Consider the following 22,141-nt stretch of genomic DNA (forward strand, 5'->3'; position numbering starts at 1 on the left):
TAATGCTTAGGAGTGGAATCACTGTGTCAAAGGGCATAGGCATTTTTATCCATATTTCTCCAGAAAGGGTATACTAGACTGAAGGATCTCCTTGGGGCTCCAGAGGTGCCAAGGAGAAAGTGGCATTTGAATCAGAACTTCAAAGGTAGGTGGGAGTTCTGCCAGAGAAGGGTGGGTGGAGGCGTTGTGTGTGGGCACAGGACATGTTCGGACTCAGGGGGAGGAGCATACAAAGCACACGGGGGAACTGAGGAGCATTCCAGTTTAGTTAGAGCTGTGACTCACCCTTTTGGTGACTGAGCACACTTTGAACTAGAATTTTTGGCCAAACATTTCAGGGAATTAGAATATTCAAAAGCTATATTCAAAACATGAGTTAGCAGTAATGACAAGATAATCACCATTGCAATATAACACTGTCTACATGTCTAGAGGTGGCCTCATTATTGTACTAGTTCTTGATCCCCTCTGTCTCATGTTGCTGCTCAAATAGATCTGTTTACTAATGCACCATGGTTTCTTATATGTTAACAGGACAGTGTTCTCATATGTTCTAGGAAACAGACTGATGGTCTTTGGAGCCAGCATGGAGTCACACTACGTTGCTCCTGTCATTGCATCACTTCACCACCTCAGTACTGTGTGCCTCTTGACAGACCTCCCACTGGTGGTGGTGTGTCATGCGTAAGAGTGGCTAGGACAGTGGGCTTGGGATCCAGACTGCCTGGTTCAAATTCCAGCTCTACCATTTTACTGGTTGTGTTACTTTGGGAATTCCTTAATCCCTTTCTGCCTCAGTTTCCTCAAATGTAAAATAGGGTTAATAATGTTACTTACCTTTATAGAGTTATGTAGCAGATTAAATGAACTAATTCTGTGCATAGAATAAGTACCTTTAATATGTGTTAGCTTTTATTATTCATTATATTAGCATCAGTTTGACCCACTGGTCAAAGTTTGGCAGCACATTTAATAAGGAGTTTATGGCCCAGTGGTATGATGTAGTAGTCCATTCACTAAGACTCAGAGAACTAGATACTGCCTCCTTCCCAACTATTCCTAAAACTACAACAAACAGCCAGGTGCAAAGGTGAAACATTTTTATTTGGGTATACTTCAGAGGTAAACAGAGTCTCATGAAGTTTGTCCATACAAAATATCATAACAATGGTTACAGGCATAAATAAGAATTACTCTCACTATTCTGTTTTTATAATGTGCAGCCCTTTTTGTTGATTACAAATAAGCAGTGTACGAAGTCAAGACACAGAAATTTTCAATTCCATTTCAGTGATTTCCAAAAACTGAATTACAGAACTAACGACACATAAAAAGATGATTTTAAAATGGAACCAGCCACCTTGAAAATGTCCTGAAAAATATTGTTAAAACTTTAGAAAACAATGTTTTTAATACTTTAAAAGATAATAGGATAAAATGTTGCTTGTTGGCTTGGCTTTCTAGGACTTGGACCTTCTAAGAACTGATAGGCCTGGTGAAGGAAGGTAATATGTCATGGGTCTGTGGTCTCAGATGCAAACAAACTGACACTTGATTTTGTTCCATAAATGAAGGCAGGACTCCTTCATGGCTGCATGACTCTTGAAAAGAAGTCTTTGGTTTTATTATGCATTTGGTTTCACAATCTTCATTGACAAATAGTTCTGAAAAGGAAACAGAAATGTGATAAAAATAGGTATTACAGTTAAGGTTTCTCAACATTGGCACTATTGACATTTTGGACTAGATGATTGTTTCTTCTAGGATCTGTCCTGTGCATTGCAGGACGTTGACCAGCATCCCTGGTCTCTACCCACTAGACACCAGGAGCACCTTCAATCAGAAATGCCAATTGAAAATGTGATAATAAAAAATGTCTCCAGATAGTTCCAAATGTCCCCTAAGGGGTCAAAATTGCCCCAGCTGAGAACCATTGGTTTAAGTCAACATTATCTAAACCATGAAAAAACAAACGGACAACACTATGAGGAATTATTTAAATGTTCAAGACAGACCAGACTACCGAATAGTGAGTGTGTATGCATAATTTTTAAAAATGCAAGTATTGTACTGGGAAAGGACTAAGACACAAAATGCTCAGTCCTATGGCTATGTGACTAAGCTACTCACCATGAAATAGTCTCTGTTGCTATTAACATGAACGGAAGGAAGAGTTTCTGAATGCCCACTGCAGCCTTCAGCTGCTCAGCTTGCTTCTGCTCAGTTGCCTCTGTCTGGATGGTCCCTTCTTTCCTTGCCAAATTGAGCACAAATGCTCCTTCCTTGGTGAAACCTTCCTCAGCAATGGGCTCCCATGGCCGTATCTCTGTAACAGCTTCTCTCTCATAGTAATTCACTCGTTTATATGTCTGTTTGTTCCCGGACTATGCACCACTCATAGGCAGAAATCATGCTTGGGTTCTCTCTGTACCCTCATCCCTTTTCATTTTTGCCACCAAGCCCATTCTGACTTATGACAACCTCTTGTATAGTGGAGTAGCACTGTTTCCACAGGGTTTTCAATGGCTGAGTTTTCAGAAGGATCTCTCCAGACCCTTCTTCTGAGGTGCCTCTGGGGTGGACTCAGACCTCCCACCTTTCAGTTAGCAGCTGAGTGTGTTAACTGTTTCCACCACCTAGAGACTCCTCTGTATCCATAGCTCCTAACCTACATAGAGTAAGTAAATGCTCAAGACATTCCTTGAATGGAGGAATGGAGGAATGAATGTACTTTTTTTAGGCATACTGCCAAATATCCCGTTGGATTCCCATTTAGGTTTGGAGTGATTAAGGGAAATTTAAGGAAGAGGTGGTGTGTGACTTGGGCCTTAAGGAATGAGGACAATCTTGATAGATAAAATGTGTGCAAAGGAATAGCACTGACAAAGACATCCTGGTGAGAAAGGGCGGAAGTGTTTTGGGGAGCAACAATCTAGTTTCAGTGGAATACATGGTTAGACTTACAAATGAGCCCAGACTTGGGGAGCCTTGAATGCTAGGACAAGGAGTTAGGGTGCAGGACAGTTTGGAATAAGAAGATCTGAAGGCAGGAAGATCAGTGGGAAAGGCAGCCTAAGGTCCAGGCACACGTTGATAAAGGTCTGAGTTGTGTCTCTTAGAATCCATGAAACCAAAGTTCTTTCAGAGCATAAAGTCTGTCTGTAACTTGTGACACTCTAAGAATATAATTCTAATGGCAGGCTGTATTGCTTTTAATGTTCCAAGAGCTAAATAAAAGTTGTGATCCCTCAGCTACCACGCGAATCATTCTTCCGAATGGCGATAAAGCAAATGCCATCTTAGATAACCAATCACAATGTACAAGAAAGCCAAGAAAGAGGCTGAGGGGTCCCACCGGTAAGGAGTACAGGAACACGGCCACAAAGAACAGCAGGACCAGCAGGATCAGCAGGCCGATGATAACCCACTTAAATCGCCGCCACACGATGAACTTCATGGTCTTACACGGGTTGGTGAACCAGAGGAAGGAGGTTTCTGGTCGGCTGTATTGCAAAGAAATGGTATTACCTTCCCAACTTGGGAGGCACACATATTTTATAACATAGTTTAAAAAATAACTAAGAGCATTCAAAAGATCAAGAAAAGATATTATTCCCTGTAGTTGGCTGAGAAAAGTGCTTTAACATATTACAGCTTCCTAAAGTCCCAAAGACACACTGCACTTTGGTTTCACAGTAAAGGAGGGTGGTTAAAATGAAGGGAAATCACCAACCTCTCCACTTTCCACCTCCCACTATTAAGTATGAATTAAAAGGGCAACAGCTAAGCCATCCCATTAAGGCAACTGGAGGGAGGCTTTCAGACTGCAGGTGTTTGGGGATCAGACAAGGCTGAGAACAAAGAAGGCCTCTCACTTCGGTGGGTCCAGCTTGGGGTTCATGTTGGGTTCATCCCGTCCCTTCCCGGCTGGCCTCTCATCGGCCTCCTTCTCGTTGAGGATTTCCAATGTCATCTCCACTTTCCCCTTCAGTAAAGCAGAACAGGTTAAACACATGACATCACGTTTCACAAATATTTTTATTTCCATCCAAGGAGTATTCCCTGAGCAGTGATTTTTATTCTTGTAAAACAATCCTTAGATTGCCTTAAATTTTCCTCCAGAGATTCTTCACATTTCCTCTTCCATGTGTTTCTGAAACGACTGTGTGGGGAACTGAGAGGACAGATTGCTTTCCCCTCCTCCCTGCTCTGGCTTTCCATGCTCTGTATCCCTGCCATTCTATCTTTCTCACATCAATCGCCTTTACTTGGGCCCAGATTAACCTGAATATTGCTAATAACAGTATCTAATATTTATTGAGAATTAACAGTCAGCACTAAGAGAGTGGGGCATGTCTCTTCATGCTAAATAAACATTATACTCTCACTGTATGCTACCTACTGGCACATAGTAGGTACTTAAACACTAGCTGAAATGAATGAATGAATGTTGTTTCCCTATACACAGGTTCCTGAGTGATGTGCTGGGCGTGCTTCTAAGCCTTCTATAGGGGTAATCTCATGTCGTGCTCTTGGCAACACTTTAAAGCTGTTATGTTAGTGGGTATTATTTTTACAGCGTTTCATCAGTTCTACATAGGGTCACTATGAGTCCGAGACAACTCGACGGTACCTAACAACAGGAACATTATTATCCTTATGTGCAGATGAAAACATTGAGGTTGAATGAGATCTAGAAACTTGCCCATTCTTATAGCTTGGTTTAATGAAGACTTGGATGGACTCTGTAAGGCCCAGCAAAGGTGACCAGGTCACCAGCATTTGAGAAACCATGACACCGAACCATTTAGGTGGTGGAGCCCATGATTAGGAGTCAGACAAAGCTGAGTTTCTGCCTTTGGCAAGTTGCTCAATCTATAAAACGGAGAATACCCATTGTATGGGGTAATCTGAAGGATTAAATGAGATTATGTACAAACTAATTGTTATGGATTGAATTATGTCCCCCTCAAAATATGCATTGTAAATCCTAACGTCTATGCCTGTCGTTATAATCCCATTTGGGAACGGGTGGTCAACTTGGTTCCAGAGTGTGGGGCTGTCTTTAAGGTGTGCAATGGGGATGGGGCCATCACTCAAAGCTGAGGGGGCAGGATTGCCATGCCCAAGAGGCAGAAGAACAGGCTGTGCCAGGGCCGGTGGGGTGGGGTCATCATTCAGATGGACTAGGGGAATGGGGCTGCCCAAAGCCAAGGGAACAGCAGCATTGCCCTCCCAGTGGGCCTGCAAGTTGGAGTTGAAACACCCAGGGTTGAGGGGCCTCTAGACAGAATCTAGAAGATGTGGCCAACACTCAGAGTCTGGAGGGCAAGGATGTTGCCCAGTTGGTCTCAGAGAACACAGGATTATTTTCAGATCTTGAAAGCTAATGGAATTTGTTCTGCTGGGTCTGGACTTGCTTGCTGCCTGCTATCCCATCTTTCCTTCAATTTCTCCCAATTGTAAAGGAAATGCCTACCTTGTGCCTGTTCTACCACCGTATTTGGAAGCAGATAATTGGTATTCTACATTTCACAGGTTCACAGATGAAGAGGTATTTAGCCTCAGGATGGAATATGCCTAAGTCTCACCCATATTTGATTTAGATGCTACAGAGGATGAGGTTTTGGACTTGAGGTTGATTTAAGACTTTTGTGATCATGTGATGGGGTGAATGTGTTTTGCATGTGGCAAGGACATGAATTTCAGGGGAGGCAAAGGGTATAATGTTATGGATTGAATTATGTCCCCCCAAAATATGTGCTGTAAATTCTAACCTCTATGCCTATGGTTATAATCCCATTGGGGAATGTGTTGTCTTTGGCGTGTTAATGAGGCAGGATTAATGGAGTGTATTTTGAGCCAACCTCTTCTGAGATATAAAAGAGATAAAGCAAGCAAGCTAGGAAGCAGAGATTTGAGAGGAGAGATGTCAGTCCGCATGAAGACTGCTCAGGCGTGAACGCTCAGAAGAGACAGGGACCTTCCTCCAGAGCTGATGGAGGTAGAAAGCCTTCCCCTAGAGCCAGCACCCTTAATTTGAACTTCTAACCTCCTAAACCGTGAGAAAATAATATGTTTGTTAAAGCCACCCACTTTGGTATTTCTGTTATAGCAGCAATAGGTAACTAAGACACGAAGCTACAGTGCCAGAAAGCAGACCAGTGGTTGCCTGGGATGGCCAGAGGGAGCAATGGACTGCAAAGGGCAGAAGGAAACTTTTGGAGGTGATGGAAATGTTCTGGATCTTGACTGGGGTGGTGGCTTATTGGTGTATACATTTGTCAGAACTCATTGAAATGTACACTTTGAATGGATTCAGTTTATTGTATATAAAATGTACATCAAAGTTGCTTTAAAAAATGAGGTTATGTATGAAAGCACTTAGTGTGCTGCCTGGTTCATAATTAGTGATTAAAATGCTAGCTATTATTAGTAATACATAATGAATTAGGTAGTCTTTTGTGCCATGGTATGATAGCGCTTCACTGTGGAAAATATATCCTGAATCAGCCAAAATTGCTTATAAATTATGACCTTCTTGTTCCATGGATGTTAGCACTCACTATCTAATTCTTTCCTTTTAAAAATGAGAACCTTTCCTATTTTTTTTATTTTATTTTATTGTGATTTGGGTAAAAGTTTACAGAGAAAATTCATCTTCCATATAGTAGTAGTTCATATACACTTTGTCTCATGGCATTGACTACAATCTCCCACAATGCAACAGCTCTCCTCCTACTTCATCCCAATAGCCAACTCTTCCCTGTGCCCTTCCCTCCATGCACTCCTGCCCCCTGAGCTGTCTCCCTGTGCATAAACAGCCCTTCTATTCTCCCATGATTGATCTCTCAAAGGAGTGTACCTACCTAATGTAAATGTTCAGCTCATATGCCTGTCTTTTGTTTGGCTGAGAGCCACAGGAGTGGGTTCAATTCCAGACGTGAAAGGCAGCTAGGGACCACAGTCTCAGGGGTTCACCAGGCTCTGTCAGACTAGCAAATCTGGTCTCTTTTTTAAATTTTTTTTTACTTTAGTTTTGTTCCACATTGTTCTCCCACTCTATCCAGGGTCTCCTACATAGATCCTCCTCTGAGTGGTTGACAGTGGTAGCTGGGCACCATCTAGTTCTTCAAGTCTAAAATGAGAACCTTTCCAATTTGAAGTTCCTTTTTCTGTACTGAATTGTATTGGAAGCTTAGCATAAATCAAACTGTTTGGTGAGGAAGGACCCTAAAGAAATATAGTGCAACCACTTCAGCTCCTAGTTTTTTGATCATTTTAACCCTCTTACCTTTCTCCAAGGAGCTCTGGTGGCATAGTGCCTAAGGCATTTGACTGCTAACCAGAAGGCTGCCAGCCACTCCTTGGAAGGAAGGTTGGGCAATCTACTTCCGTAGTGATACCACCTCGGAAACCCAAGGAGGGGTTGCTATGAATCGGATCTGACTTGATGGCAGTGCAGTGCATTGCATTGCGTTTGTACCTTTCTCCAACCCTAAACACATAGAGCATCTCCCAACATCTCTTGTAATCCTAGGTACAAACCATTCCCATAACTTAGTCTCACCAATTTAACATTTCTTATCTTATCTGGGGAGATCTGGTAGCATAGTGCCTAAGGCACTTGACTGCTAACCAGAAGGCTGGTGGTTCAAACCCACCAGCCACTCCTCAGAAGGAAGGTTGGGCAATCCTACTTCTGTAGTGATACTGCCTCGGAAACCCAAGGAGGGGTTGCTATGAGTCGGGCCGACTCGATGGCATATAACAACAACAACAACAACAACAACATCTTATCTGGGAGAGCTTGGGTGGCGTACTGCCTAAAGCATTTGACTGTTAACCAGAAGGTTGGTGGTTCAAACCCACCAGCCAATCCTCAGAAGAAAGGTTGGGCAATCTTCTTCCATAGTGATACTGCCTCAGAAACCCAAGGAGGGGTCGCTATGAGCCGGATACCCAAGGAGGGGTCGCTATGAGTGGCAGTGCGTGTTTTTTGTTTTTAATCTTATCTGGAGTAATCGACTGATAAAGGGTAAAATCAAAATGACAAAAGGAATAAATGATACCTAACCAAAAAATACTCACAGCCATGATGCGGCAGCCATCTTTATCTGCATAGCATGGCCACCATCCTTTCATGGACTTCTGTTCAAAGAGCGAGACTGTCTTAGCTTTAAGGGGGTCCATTGTTTTGAGGTCCTGGATCATGTCCAAGTGGCATTTCTCTGATGATTTTGCTGGCATGGTTGTGTGATGCAAATCAAGTTCCAGGTAACCTAATCAAGGAAACAATAAACCTAAATACTCTTCAAATGGATCTGTCATCATTCATACGTAAACAGAATGTTCTTGTCAAGAGGAGAGGCAGACAGTGATTTTGAACAGGTAATGGATGAGTTAGAGAATGAGACTCTGGTTGGTGTTTAAAGTTCTTCCAAATAGGATGGAAAATGGCAGAGGAACTGTCTGTCTGCTTCTCAGTGTCTGTCAGAGAAGTACATGTTTTCAAAGACATGAGCATAAACAGAGCTCTTCTATCTATAAGCTCAAAGTCATCCAACATATATAGACAAAGTTTCCACTGAACTGAGGGCCCTTTCATTTGAAATTTGTCCATTTTGAATCTGAGCTGCTGCCCCAAACAGAGAGGTCGCTTGGTAAAGACAACTGGTTCTTGGAAATGGGAAGATCTGCACAGATTTCATGTTCAAGTTTCTCCTAAGTGTAAGCTCAGGAACAAGAGTTTAAACAGGAACATAACTAGCTAACTAGGAAATTCTCACCAGGAAATACGGAGCCCAGAACCAGGGTACCTGCAGAAGCACGTTTTGTTTTCCGTGAAATGAGGCATTAAGTCTTTGGTATCACTTTCACTATGGCTGTCCTTTGGCTGTGGGACCTCATGTGAGCCTCTCCTTAAGAAAATGCCATTTGTGATGTGGGATCAAGTCTATGGACTACTGGGACTAGAATCTGGTCTTTGACAACGGCAGCAAAGAACAATGGTGAGGTTTTTGGTGCCCTTCAAGTTATCAGGTGTCCTTCTTCGTTTGATTGATCCATAATTCTCGAGCCTTTGCATGTTTCATCCTATCTCTCTTTTTGGTGACAGCTACCAGCCATTTGGAAATATAGCCATTCTCCTTATTCACTGTCAGATGATTTATTTTACATTTCAATTTAATATTTAAAGTATTACTTCTCTACTATTCTGGAATTAAGTATATATATTTTTACTACTCATATGCTCTATAAGTTAGCATATGTGCTTATCATGTGTTTGCTTAGCTCTTACTGAGCACCAACCAAGTCAAAGCCACTCCATCAGGTTCTATAAGGGGTAAACGGGTGAACAAGACAAGCCATTGGCTACTATGGGTTTTTCCTTCCCCAGGATCTCTTGGAAGCAAGATTGAAGCTGGGAGACAAGTTAGGGGCTATATTTCACTGTGAGAAAATGATGACTGAACTAGCGAGTGGTAGAGATAATAGAAATAAAATAAATGTGAGTGACCAAGCAGATTACGTGGTTAGAACTGAGCAGGTGACTGAATGTGGAACAAGACAGAGGAGGAATCACAGGGGACTCTGGGTGTTTCTGCCTGGGTGGCTGGAGAAATGACAGCGCCTCCAACAGCAAAATAAATTCACGAGGAGAGCAGGGATGAGGTCAGTCAGGGAAGAGAAGCTAAGTTTGACTGCAGTCATGGTAAATTTGAGGTGTCAGCCAAACATAAAGGTCAAAGGTTCCGGTCAGCAAATGGGAATAATCATCATAATAGTTTCTTATTATTTGACGTCAGGCACCATGAGAGGTCAGGCTCCATGCACTGGTTTAGGAGTCACATCTTGACAGAGCAAAGTGGAAACCTCACTCTCAACTGAGGTGAGAATGGGTAAGTCACTGTGGATTAGTCACTGAAGGGCTGGGGAAGAGCTGAAGAACTCCAGGGCAGCCTGTATTGAAAGAGAGGAAAGAGGAGATAAGAGCCAATGAAACAGACCCAAGGCTGGGAGAACTGAAATTAGGTAAGCACAATGGTGGAGGAGAGCATGCCAAGAAAGGGAAGGGCTGAGAAAGGGGTCATTTAACAGGGACAAGTGGCTTTAGCTGCAGAAGAAGGTGGAAGGGTAATGGGTTGGGGATTAGGGACCCTGGTGTCTTTTGAGAAGAGTGTGGAAGAGGACATGGGAGCCCATTCTGAGGTGCTGAGGTGGGTGGTTTGGAAGTAGATGTAGGGGTAGATGTCCCCTTGTGAAAACAAGGTTTGAGCTTTCATAAAGAGATAGGCACACAACAACAACAACAACAACAATAAAGAGATAGGAGTTCATGCAAGATCCTCCACAGGAGCCAATGAGAGTGATCAGGGCCATGGAAAAGGTAACATTTACTGTGTCCACTTCCCGGGGGACTCAAGACAAGTGACAGACAGGCCACACTGCCAGGTCATCCAGGTAGTGAATGTGTCCCCCAGAAATTACCAGCAAGCATTGGAGACTAATACTTGATTTCACGTTTTAATTGGTTTCACTAATTCTAACTATAATTTCTTAGAGAAAATGATCCAGCATAAGTCCTACCCAAGTAGTCATCCAGAGAAAACTTGTCATTATCCCATATCTGAATGATCAGTCTGGGTGGGACCCGAAACTCAGTTTGGTCGAGACTCCAGAAATGCTCCTAAAATGACAAGACAAACAGACAAACTCAATAGTACCAATTACTGGACTCTGAGGCCCTTACCTTTGGCTCCACTGTAGGCCTGGATCTGAGGGGTTGGGAAGCCAATTCTATTGTCTGGCCTCATTTGACAGTCATGCTAGAGGAGATGACCAGGCAGAGCAAGGAAAGGTTTACAGAATACAGAGAGTAGGAAATTGGGGGGATGGAGCTAAAGAAGACATACGTTATTATTGTCTGCTGAGGTTTCAGGTCCCTCTTTTGGATGAAAGCACTCAGATTCTCTTTGAGAACTGTCCCCTCCCCTCTTAGTCCATGCAATTTGAGAGGAGCTGACACCACCCTCAATTCCAGGGTCAGTAATCAGCACTGCATCCCTGGGCAACAATGGATGGTTCAGAGATGGGCACCTGGCTTAAACAGGGAGAGATGCTGAGGTCCAATTCCAGGACTCTGGCTGGAGCCCTGCGGATTTGTTCTTCCTGGTCTGCTGAGGTTGCTGAGAATACAGGATGTGAGCTGGGGCTGCTGGCAGCCATCTTGCTTCCACAAGGGAAGAGCCCTTGTAGAAATGAGGCCACACAGGAAGGTAGAGATGAATTTCTCAAGACATCATTTCAACCTGGGGTCCAGGCATTCCTAAAGCTAGCCAGCCCTGGATTTTTTAGTAACATGAACCAATAAATAACTTTTTTTTTTTTTTTTTTATATATAAGCCAGTTTGTGTTGTGTTGAGGTCTGAAATGAAGAATCCTACTAATCAAGACTACTGTTGTTGCTGTTATGTCCATCAAGTCGGACCCGACTCTAAGCGACCCCTCCTTGGGTTTCCGAGGCAGTATTACTATGGAAGTAGATGGCCCCATCTTCCTTCCGAGGAGTGGCCGGTGGGTTTGAACTGCCAGCCTTCTGGTTAGCAGTCAAGTCCCTTAGGCACTACACTACCAGAGCTCCTATCAGGACCACAAGGGCCCTGAATCCTCAAGGAAGTGTTACTGTTGAAGGTAATGCAGATGTTGAGGTTTAACAGGGAAATAAAAGGGAAGTCTCACCTACTTCAGTATTTTGCCTCTGTTTGGCTAATTAGTCAAACAGTTCTGCCTACTCATGGGAAGAAATCGGTTTCCCCAACACATAAAAAACACACTTATATTGATGTAAGATCCTACTTCTACCTTTTAAGAGATCCTTCATCCTCCTCCAAGGAAAGTAGCATTCCTTATACTTTGTAATTACACAGATACCTGTCATAGCTCTGTGACCTCGGGCACATATCTGCACCTCTGTGGGTGTCATGTTCCCATCTGCACCGAGAGGGAGCTGCACCCAGTGACCTCTGAGGTCCTGAGAAGCACCAACATTCTATGAGTTTCTAAGTTAAGGAAGGCCAATGACATCCACTTCCGATTGGCATATTTCAAAGCTTACTTTTTTAGCAACAATGCAGAGTTGTTCAGCTGGGAGGTAGTCAAATGGGAAAACGAATCTCCAGTTAAAATTCCCTTCGCCATCCAAGGACCTGTAATGGACATCTGTTTTCTGTTTGTTTTCTTCATTGCCAGGAATCCAGCTGAAAAGCAGAGGCAAACAGACTTAGTCTCATGTGATTGACAAGTAATTTAGCTGCAAAATTGTGCAGTGATTAGGGGAGTGAAGGGCAGGAGAATATTAATGCACTTTTCTTGGGCAGGTTCCAGTTATCTACAGAGCTGGGGGTGATTTATGAAGAGGAGGCGTTCTGTTGCATCCAACACAGGTTTTAGCCAAATAAAATATAATTCCTCTAAAACCAAAGCAGGAAATCCTTTAGACTCCAGTTAGCAGGGATAAGATGAAATTTTCTGGAAAATATCAACAATTTAGCTTCTATTTTGGGTACATTGAACTTTGCTGGCTATGATATTAATCTTCATAACTATAACTCATTATTGCCTGTCATCACCATAGATAGGCTTAATGAATATGCGTTAGCTCAAAATTTTAGCATTTCCTTCTCCACATTTTTCTTAAACAAACAAGAAAGGCAAGAATCAGGTAGTCTTAAAACTTCCTTTATTATTATTATTATTATTCCTAAATTCGCTATGATTGAATTAATGAGCCTACCAAGGAATATGTTATTTCCATATGCATATGTATGAGAGTTCATTTTGGTAAACAGCTTAGAAGTTAAGATGTTAACATTCAAGAAGTTTTCTTTTATTTCAGCCTGGCACATAGTAGACACTAAAATCAATACCAGTTGAAGGAAAGAATGAATAAATGTGTCTGTAAGGAGGCTGTTCTCATATCTGCCTGCTACTGGCAAGACTCCTGGTTTGGAACCAGGGAATAACATTTGGTTTCAGACTGGCAAAGTGGCAGAATGCATGGTTCTCAACCCTGCCTGCACAGTAGAATAATCAATTAGGGAACTTTCAAAAAATATTGATGCCTAGACCCCACAGATGGAGATTCTTGGTAGAAGGCAGGCCTGGTTGTGAATGTGCTCTGCTACTTGAGCCTCATTTCTTCATCTATACAAGAGGACAATGCTATGTGCCCCTTCACAAGGTCAATATGAGGACAGAATAAGAGACCATGGCTTAGAAGGGGGGAATTCTGAACTCATGCTGACGGTCATCTGCTATGAACCATGTACTCAGCGTGCATTACTTCACTCTTCCCAAAAACTATATAGCAGTCTCCATTTTACAGATGAGAAGACTAAGGTTCAGAGATGAAATGTAACTTACACAAGGTCACACAGTCAGTGACCAAATTAAGTATTCACCTCCAGGGCAGTCTGACTCCTAAGTCCAGCTCTACTACTTTGCCTCAAAGACCATGGAGATGATAAAGTTGTTTGCTAATATGAGGCCCTATTATAAGTAAAAAAACTAAACTCTCTGCCATCAAGCCAATTCTGACTCATAGCAACCCCCTTTGAATTTCCGAGGTGGTAAATCTTTACCGAAATAGATTGCCCAGTCTTCCTTCCGAGGAGTAGCTGGTGGGTTTGAACCGCCAACCTTCTGGCTAGCAGTCAAATGCCTTAGGCATTATGCCATCAGAGCTCCTTTGCTTTGTAGTGGTATTCATACCAATGAAGAATAGGAATCCCTATAGGGCAGTTCTGTTCTGTCCCATAGGGTCACTATGAGTTGGAAGTTACTCAATAGCACACAAATAGCACACAAAAACACGTTTGGCTAGTCCATTAATTGACTAGCTAAATTAGTGAGACTTCTTTTGACTATTAAACTGTTAAACTAACTCACTGAAGATAGTCCACACATTCTTGGCTACAACCTCAGTGGCTTTACCTCCTAACCCATCCTCAAAGTATCACCATCCTCCTCCCCTAGACTGCTCACCACCTGAAGGTCTTCCTCTCTATTGTCATGAGAAATCTTTTCATATTTTAATTTTAAAACAAGTTAAACAAATATCTTGCTGTTGTTGGTTGGACTCAGGGTGACCTATCAGTAACAGAATAAAACACTGCCAGTCCTGTGCCGTCCTCATGATCACTGGCATGTTTGAGTTCACTGTGGCTGCTGTCAATCCAAAACAATTACTGTATTTTTATGCAAAGAATGTGTGCATGATACAGTGTTTTGTAAACTGTGCAACCCCCTTGCACGTTAGTCTCTTATGTGCACTGATGTGCATTATATGCGTCTGTGTGTCATTTATGTGAGTGTGTTATTTGTAGAACTACAATACTCTCAGTGTATGTATTTTATACATGTAGGTACAGCTTTGTATGTACATATATGTGTGTAACACTAGGTATGCTATTTATGCATTACTCATCTTTCTACATATAGTATTTAGATTTTAATTCCAAATATTACATGGTATTTTAAGTTGTGCTTTGTTTTTTTGATCAAAGGAGTTTTTATAGTCCAGTATTTACTTGAGTTTGTTCCCGATTGGAAAAAAAAAAAAAGAGCTTATGATAGTCAAGTAAATTTGCATATATGTAATTAGCTGGGATTAGTTTTCCTTGGGGAATGGTAATAAGATCCTGAAATGAGAAAGAATAATGAAGAACTTGATGAAACATTCCCTGTTTACAGTGAGCCTAAATGGTAGTAATTATACCTTTAACAAAAGTTTTGATTGAGGGCCACTTGGGATCATAAGCGAAACTTTGTTCTTACTTTTGGAGTATGTCAGTTTTTCAACAGTCTTATCTTTTACTTATCAGGGAACTAAACTCAGCCAGTTCCTGTGGAATAGCAATAATACTAGCTAATACTCAAATGGCGTTTACCATGTGCCACACACTGTCCTAAAGGTTTTGAGTAATTGCATGTTCAGAATATCCCTAGGAAGGACACTAAGGTAGTGTGAGCTTACTAAAAGTACCAAGACTTGAACTCAGATAGTTTGGCTCCAGAGTCAGGGTTCTTAATCACTATACTACCCACTAGCCACTCCTTGGAAGGAAGGTTGGGCAATCTACTTCTGTAGTGATACTGCCTCAGAAACTCAAGGAGGGGTCACTATGAGCCGGGTCCGACTCGACAGCCCATAACAACAACAATACTGTATTCAACATCTATGATCAAGGCATAACACATAACATACACAACATGGATTAACTGGACCTGAATTATGCAAATGACAGAATACTGAACAAACAGGACATTTTACATGTTGGATGTAGGCAGTCAGTAAATGTTGCTGGAATGAGTGATTTTTTTTGAAATGCTAACGTTTCCTCTTTTCCATGGACATTTAGCTGCTGGTAATAATATGTATGTATATATATACCTTTATTTCCTAATGCTACTTAGTCAAGGTATCACAAAGGAATAAAAATAAACTGCATGACCAAACAGTGTCAGAAATAATAAATCTGCTGAAGAAAACTCATTTTGTTAAAAGAGAAGCAAAGAAATATGTATTAATTCTTGTAGTTATTAGATATCTCTACTCATAAACAAGATCCATACAGTTTTCTCTTTTCTTTCTGTTTCTTCTTCCTTTGCCTCCTACAAGTTTCCCAGGAAAACTGCACTAATAAGATACAATAGCTTCAAATGACCAAGAATCTTATCATGAGCACCTTTGATACTGTAAACTCAATGAAGCTGTTATGGTTTGAACTGTATGCTCCAAAAGATAAGTTAGAGTTCTAACTCCTGGTACTTGTGAATGTGACCTTGTTTGAAAATAGGGTCTTTGAAGATTTTATCAGTTAACATTTGGTCAGACTGGTGTCCTTATGAAAGAGAAGAGAGAGAGAGAGAGATAGACGCCTAGGGAAGAAGGCTGCATGAAGACCGAGGCAGAGACTGGAGTGGTACGTCTACAAGCCAAGGAACGCCAAGGATTGCCAGCAACCACAGGAGCTGAGAAGGGGCAAGAAACAATATTTGCCTAGAGCCTTCAGAGAGTACATGGCCCTGCTGACATCATGATTATGGACTCCTAGGTGTAGTGCTTAAGGCATTTGGCTGCTAACCAAAAGGTTGGTGGTTTGAACCCACCAGCTGCTCCACGGAAGAAAGACAGGGCAGTCTGCTTCCGTAAAGATTTATAGCCTTGGAAACCAAATGGGGGGTGCTATGAGTCAGAACTGACTCAATGGCAGTGAGTTTCGTTATTTGCCTTTTGGAGTCTCTGGAACTGTGAAATAATAGTTTTAAGCTGCCCTGTTTGTGGTACTTGGTCACAGTAGTTCTAGGAAACTAATATAGAATCTATTTTAGTCCTTGAATTTGTCAAATTCATCCCGTTTGTCAAAGGCTCCTACACACTAACCTTACTTACCCTTTGACATAGATGTCGCTCATCTCCTCTCCTGTGATGCTTTTCTCATCCAAGATAACATCCTTGGTGTTCCAGATGATCACACGCAGGTAGTATCTGAAAGGAACACATTTTGAAGATACTTCATCCTCTCGTTCTGTACCAAGTACCCAGCGTAATATAGCAGGGTCTCAAGATTACTTACTTCTTGGCTTTCCGGGGTGTGATATTGAAAGGAGGGCCTGGTGGTCCCAAACTCTTGGGGAAAACATCCACCCACATCTGAAGTCTTCCCTAAATGATTCAAAAATCAAAAGAGAACTGAAATCACATTACGGGTGGTCGAGATTACAATTTTCTTTTGTATTTCTTAGGTGAAACTACTTCTTTGGCCTGCTGATCTCTTAGTTCATATAGAGTATCAAAGTGAGTAGAAGAGCAAAGCAAGATTAGTCATCGTGTGTCATGTCCTTTAGCCCATCCACTCCCTTCTCTCACTCAGGGATCTCTGATGGCTGATGTATGCCTACCTGTATTCTATTTGGAATATCCCCTACTTAATAAAATGAAGAGCTTTGCATCACTAACAAAAGCCCTAACATACACACACAGTCTCTTACAACGTCTTAAAATTGGGCCCTTCACCCTTCAGAACAGTTCTCATGCTGTCACTCTATCCACCATCACATTGACTACTTGTCATCATTCCCAGTGATACCCAAGAGTTTCTCCATTTACCTCAAGATACAAAATCAAAATAATGTAAAATGTAATTTTTCAAAATAAAAGCTTAAAACTTAGCACTTTCAAAGAAGTCCTAAAGGAGGGACTTCAGTAATGACAAGAGCATCACTGTTCCCAAAGGCCAGGATTCCCTGCCATTGGCTCAGCAGTGCCTCCCCTCTGGTAAAAGGCTTGCACACGGGCAAGACAGAAGCAGCAGCGTCACCAGGGGAGTGTAGGAGGTACAAACCACACTGGGTGACGTTGTCAGAGGGGTGACACCAAAAAGACTGTCTATAAAATTTTTGTGCAGTGTTTCAGCAGAAATTTATTATTTTTTTAATATGAAAATCTGTATGGCTGTAACAACAAAAACATTTTTCAGAAGCCCAGCTTATGTGTATAAATATACCTATAAGGCTAAAACACTATGCTAATTTACTTTTTGAATTTTAGGAGTCGCTATGAGTTGGGTCCGACTTGATGGCACATAACAACAACAACGTGCTCTGGTCAGAGTTGTCATTATTACCCATTTACAATGATGCTTTGAACTCTGTGGTTTCACCTGCATGTGCTACAAGCATGTTCTTTAGTTTTCGTTGCTACTGGTGTTTTAATAGCCATCTATTTTGCCAAATTTTCTGTGGTTTTATTTAACTACAATATTGTGGTGATTAGTATTTGTGAATCTATATCAATAACTGTTTTGAGAATAAAGTAGTAATTAAAGTAAAAGGGGAAAAAACAAAAAAGGTTTCCAATAATGTCATAACTAACAATGTTGTAATTCAACGCAGAAAGATTTTACAAAACAATTTTGTTGTTAGTATTCATATAATCTAAGAAATACTACATCTAAATAATTTACAACTATATTTATCACATATTATTCTATGATTGATATTGATAATAAACATTCCTAAGGATTCTGTATGGTTTGGTACAGGAGGAGATCCATGGGGTTTGGAGGTGGAGTGGCACCGTTGGTTACTGCACTGGGTCACACCAACCCTAGTGATGCCACTGGATGGAAGCCTGGACTGACACTTGTGCAGGGCATCTTGGTGAGGTGCTGCTCAGCTCTTTGACAGCCATAGAGCAGGCCAATCCATCTGACTGGAATGTTCTTCCCGACAGGTTAGGAATGCCATTAAAAAGCTGTATCAACCGTATGAACCAATTTACGTTCCCCAAACTGTTTTGGGATGTTTTGTAGACTCTGCCTTTATGACAGAAACAGACGGTCTTCAAGAAGGTTGCCAAGGAAACCACTAGATTGGCTTCCTGATGCATTGTGATCAAAGCAAATTAACTGGAGCTCCTGAAAAGAGATACATTTTACTGTGATCCTGATTCTCTTCCAAGTAATCTCTAGGGGTCAAGGTTCTACAATATATCAAGCACACTGAAGAACCTTAGGCGTCTAGTGTCTGCTAAGACTGAGTCACAGACTGCATCTAATGCTATGATGGGGGGTTGTGGGCTCCTAGGGAGAAATCTTTGTTGAGATTTTTTATTCAGTTGAGGTGTAGGTGGGAAGAGAGAAGAAGGAAGAAGAATAAGAAAAGGAGGAAATGAAATATGGAAGGATAACAACAAAAAAAGTAAGTAGTAAGTGACAAAATAATCCAGTAAAATCAGACTACTTGTGGCCACTTTTTGGAGATCAATTTGTCCATAGTTTTGCATACTTTATTGATTGTGTCATTACTGTCGGTGTCAACATATGTATATTCATTATATTAATATTTCTTCGTGTGATCCCCTAGCCACTTGCATAAGAACCACTCTAGATACTTGCTAAAATTTCAGATTCCCAGCCCCACCCAAACCTACACGTGTATCTCTGCAGGCACGGCGTCACAATCATCATAGCAATCTTCCACATTGACTATGCTGTCAATGACTATGTTGCCAGGCCCTACCAGGCTCTCTGGAACCTGCTCCCGTCTTTTAGGCTTTGATCCTCCCTCATGGTGACAATGAGCAGACACCTTGTGCACTGTGGCCCTACTTCTCTGCTCTTTAGTCTCAGATGAAACCTTCTCTGGCTCAATTCGTTTGCCAGATCTTGCCCTCCCGGCAACAGCTGAGTGGTCTAGTGGAGGACAACTGGGTCAAGGTGGGACAACCAATCACTTTCATACTGAAGGTAGATGGGGCTACATTGTAACATAAAAGCTCCTGGGAACTGTCCATCATGTTCTGATGCATAGGGAGGTGACCATAGCAAGAAAGCAGGCTAAAATATACTCAGAGAGAGAAAGAATGACAAGAGACCCTGATTCATGTTTGCTCTGTGTCATAACCACTCTCCCGTCTGGATTTTGTGAATTACTTGAACATTTTTATAATGAAGTCTGCTATGTGAGGAAGGTAATTTGAGTTTTATTTTTTGCAATCAAAAGTATCCAAATGAAATAAAAGAGGCAAATCTGTGTTAGTTATTACCATTGCATTTGTTATTTGGATGATGGGTCTTCAAAGGTGGAAAGCCATTTTACCTGGGAAATATTGGGCTGGAAGGTGCTGTGCAAAGTCCTTGTTTCCACGTGTTCAGGGACCAGCCCCTGAGTCCTAAGGATGTGAAGGGCAAGACGCTCATCAGGGGCCCCGAGGTGTCGGTGCAGAATTTTGTTGGCTTCTGGAATGGAAATGGATTGGAATGGCATTGACTCAGGGTGGGCATCTGAGAACAGGTCAACCAGGTTGCTTTGAGTTGCCTGCAGCACTTCACCCCAGACTTTGCAGTACCAATATGTACACTTCTGATTTAGGAGGGAGTTGGTAGAAATATTTTCTGACTAAGGGCCCTTCCCCACCTAGGCTCACACCCAACTTCTGGGATGCCAATAGCAAAGAGACTGGGATACATGAGAACATGTAAGTGAGAAAAGCCTGTATTTGTTTCTGTGGCAGAGGCTCATAGTAAGACTCTGTTGCTAGCCTCCTCTGTAGTTGGGTGTGGTATGTGACCCAGTTCATCTAGAATGTAACATGAGTGGAAGTGATGTGTGTCATTTCCATGGCAGGCCCATAGACCCTTCCACATAGGATCCTCTATTAGCCTTTCTCTCCTGCTACCTTCATGCAGATGAGAACAGCAATCTGAGGAGTCTGAGCTGAAGAATGGCAGAGCTCTAGGACAGAAGGGGCCTGAGTGCAGGAGCACTGCCTGGAGAAGGGCCACCACCTGCAGGAATACCTGTTTTTAATTTATGGGAAATAAACGTCCACCTGTCAAGCCATTGAAACTTGGAATTCTGTTTCAGTAGCTGATATTGCTGTGGCATTTTTAAAACATAGCCCCCAAATTCTTGTATGCTCCTCCCACCAAGATGTGGGATCTACGTCTTCTCCCTTTGAATCTAGGGACAAATTCAATCAACAAAATATTGAGAAAGCAACACTGTATAACATCTGAGGCTAGACGCCTGGCTCCCAGGAGTGCCCTGTTGTAAAGATCTATGAATGTGCTTAGGTCAGCAGTCCCAGCTGAGTTCCCAGCCTGGAGCCAGCAACAACTGCCAGTCACGTGCATTTGTACCTTGGCTGTCCAGCCCAACTGAGCTTTCAGATGATGGCAGCCCCAGCTGATACCTGAATGAAACCCCATGAGCCACCTCAAGTAAGAATTGCCCAGTGGAACCCTTCCTATGAATCTCTGACTCACAAAATTATGAGCAAAACAAAATGATTGTTTTAAGCCGCTAAGTTTTGGGGTGATTTTCTATGTAACAGTTATAACTGGAACAATCTCCATGATTAATATGTTGTTTTTGTTGTTAGATGCCATTGAGTCATCTTCAACTCATAGCAATCCTATGCACAGCAGAACGAAACACTGCCTGGTCCTGTGCCAGCCTCATGATCCTTGCTATACCTGAGCCCATCGTGGCAGCCACTGTGTCTATTCATCTCGTTGAGGCCCTTCCCCTTCTTTGTTGACCCTCCACTTTACCAAGCATGATACCCTTCTCTAGGAAATGGTTCCTTCTGACAACATGACCAAAGTCTGCCAGTCTCACTTCCAAGGAGCATTCTGACTGCATTTCCTCCAGGACAGATTTGTTAGTCCTTTTAGCAGTCCATGGTACTCCTAGCATTCTTCTCCAACACCACAACTAAAAAGCATCAACTCTTCTTCAGTCTTCCTTATTCACTGCCCAGCTCTCACATGCATATGAGGTGACTGAAAATATCACGGCTTGGGTTAGGTGCACCTTAGCCTTCAAAGAGACATCTCTGCTCTTCATCACTTGAAAGAGGGTTTTTGCAGTAGATTTGTCCAATGAAATACATCATCTGATGTCTTGACCGCTGCTTCCATTGATGTTGGTTGTAGAGCCAAGTGATATGAAATCCTTGGCAACTTCAATCTTTTCTCCATCCACCATGAAGCTGTTTATTGGACCAGTTGTGAGGATTTTTGTTTTCTTTACATTGAGGTGTAATCCATACTGCAGACTGTAGTCTTTAATCTTCATCAATAAGTGCTTCAAGTCATCCTCATTTTCAGCAAGCAAAGTTGTGTCATCTGCATATCACAGGTTGTTAATGAGTTTTCCTCTAATCCTGATGCCACATTCTTCTTCATATATTCCAGCTTCTCAGATTATTTGCTCAGCCTACAAGTTGAATAAGTATGGTCAAAGGATACAACCTTGAAGTACTTCCTTCTTGATTTTGAACCATGCAATATCCCCATGTTTTGTTTGAACAACAGCCTCCTGATCTATGTACAGGTTCCTCATGAGTACAATCAAGTGTTCCAGAATTCTCATTCTTCTCAATGTTATCCACAATTTATTATGATCCATACAATTGAATGCTTTTGTATAGTCAATAAAACATACGTAAACATGTTTCTGGTATTCTTTGCCTTCAGCTAAGATCCATCTGACATCAGCAATGATATCCCCCATTCCATGTCCTCTTCTGAATCCAGCTTGCATTTCTGGAAGCTTTCTGTCAATAGAC

General features: G+C 42.0%; 1 protein-coding gene across 1 annotated transcript in view; it reads right to left on the reverse strand.

The window, feature by feature from the left end:
• Positions 1–1,625: 1,625 nt before the first annotated feature.
• The window catches only part of MYOF (myoferlin), a 179,860-nt gene continuing 159,344 nt past the window's right edge, over positions 1,626–22,141 (reverse strand). Inside the window, 9 exon segments of the mRNA XM_042782367.1 lie at positions 1,626–1,664; positions 3,356–3,503; positions 3,876–3,985; positions 8,092–8,282; positions 10,591–10,690; positions 12,119–12,260; positions 16,457–16,552; positions 16,641–16,729; positions 19,666–19,805. Coding sequence (XP_042638301.1) covers positions 1,626–1,664; positions 3,356–3,503; positions 3,876–3,985; positions 8,092–8,282; positions 10,591–10,690; positions 12,119–12,260; positions 16,457–16,552; positions 16,641–16,729; positions 19,666–19,805 — 1,055 coding nt within the window.

This window comes from Orycteropus afer, unplaced genomic scaffold (genome assembly GCF_000298275.1).
Source record: "Orycteropus afer afer isolate SDZICR_OR568_19922 unplaced genomic scaffold, OryAfe1.0 scaffold00293, whole genome shotgun sequence".
Classification (NCBI taxonomy): domain Eukaryota; kingdom Metazoa; phylum Chordata; class Mammalia; order Tubulidentata; family Orycteropodidae; genus Orycteropus; species Orycteropus afer.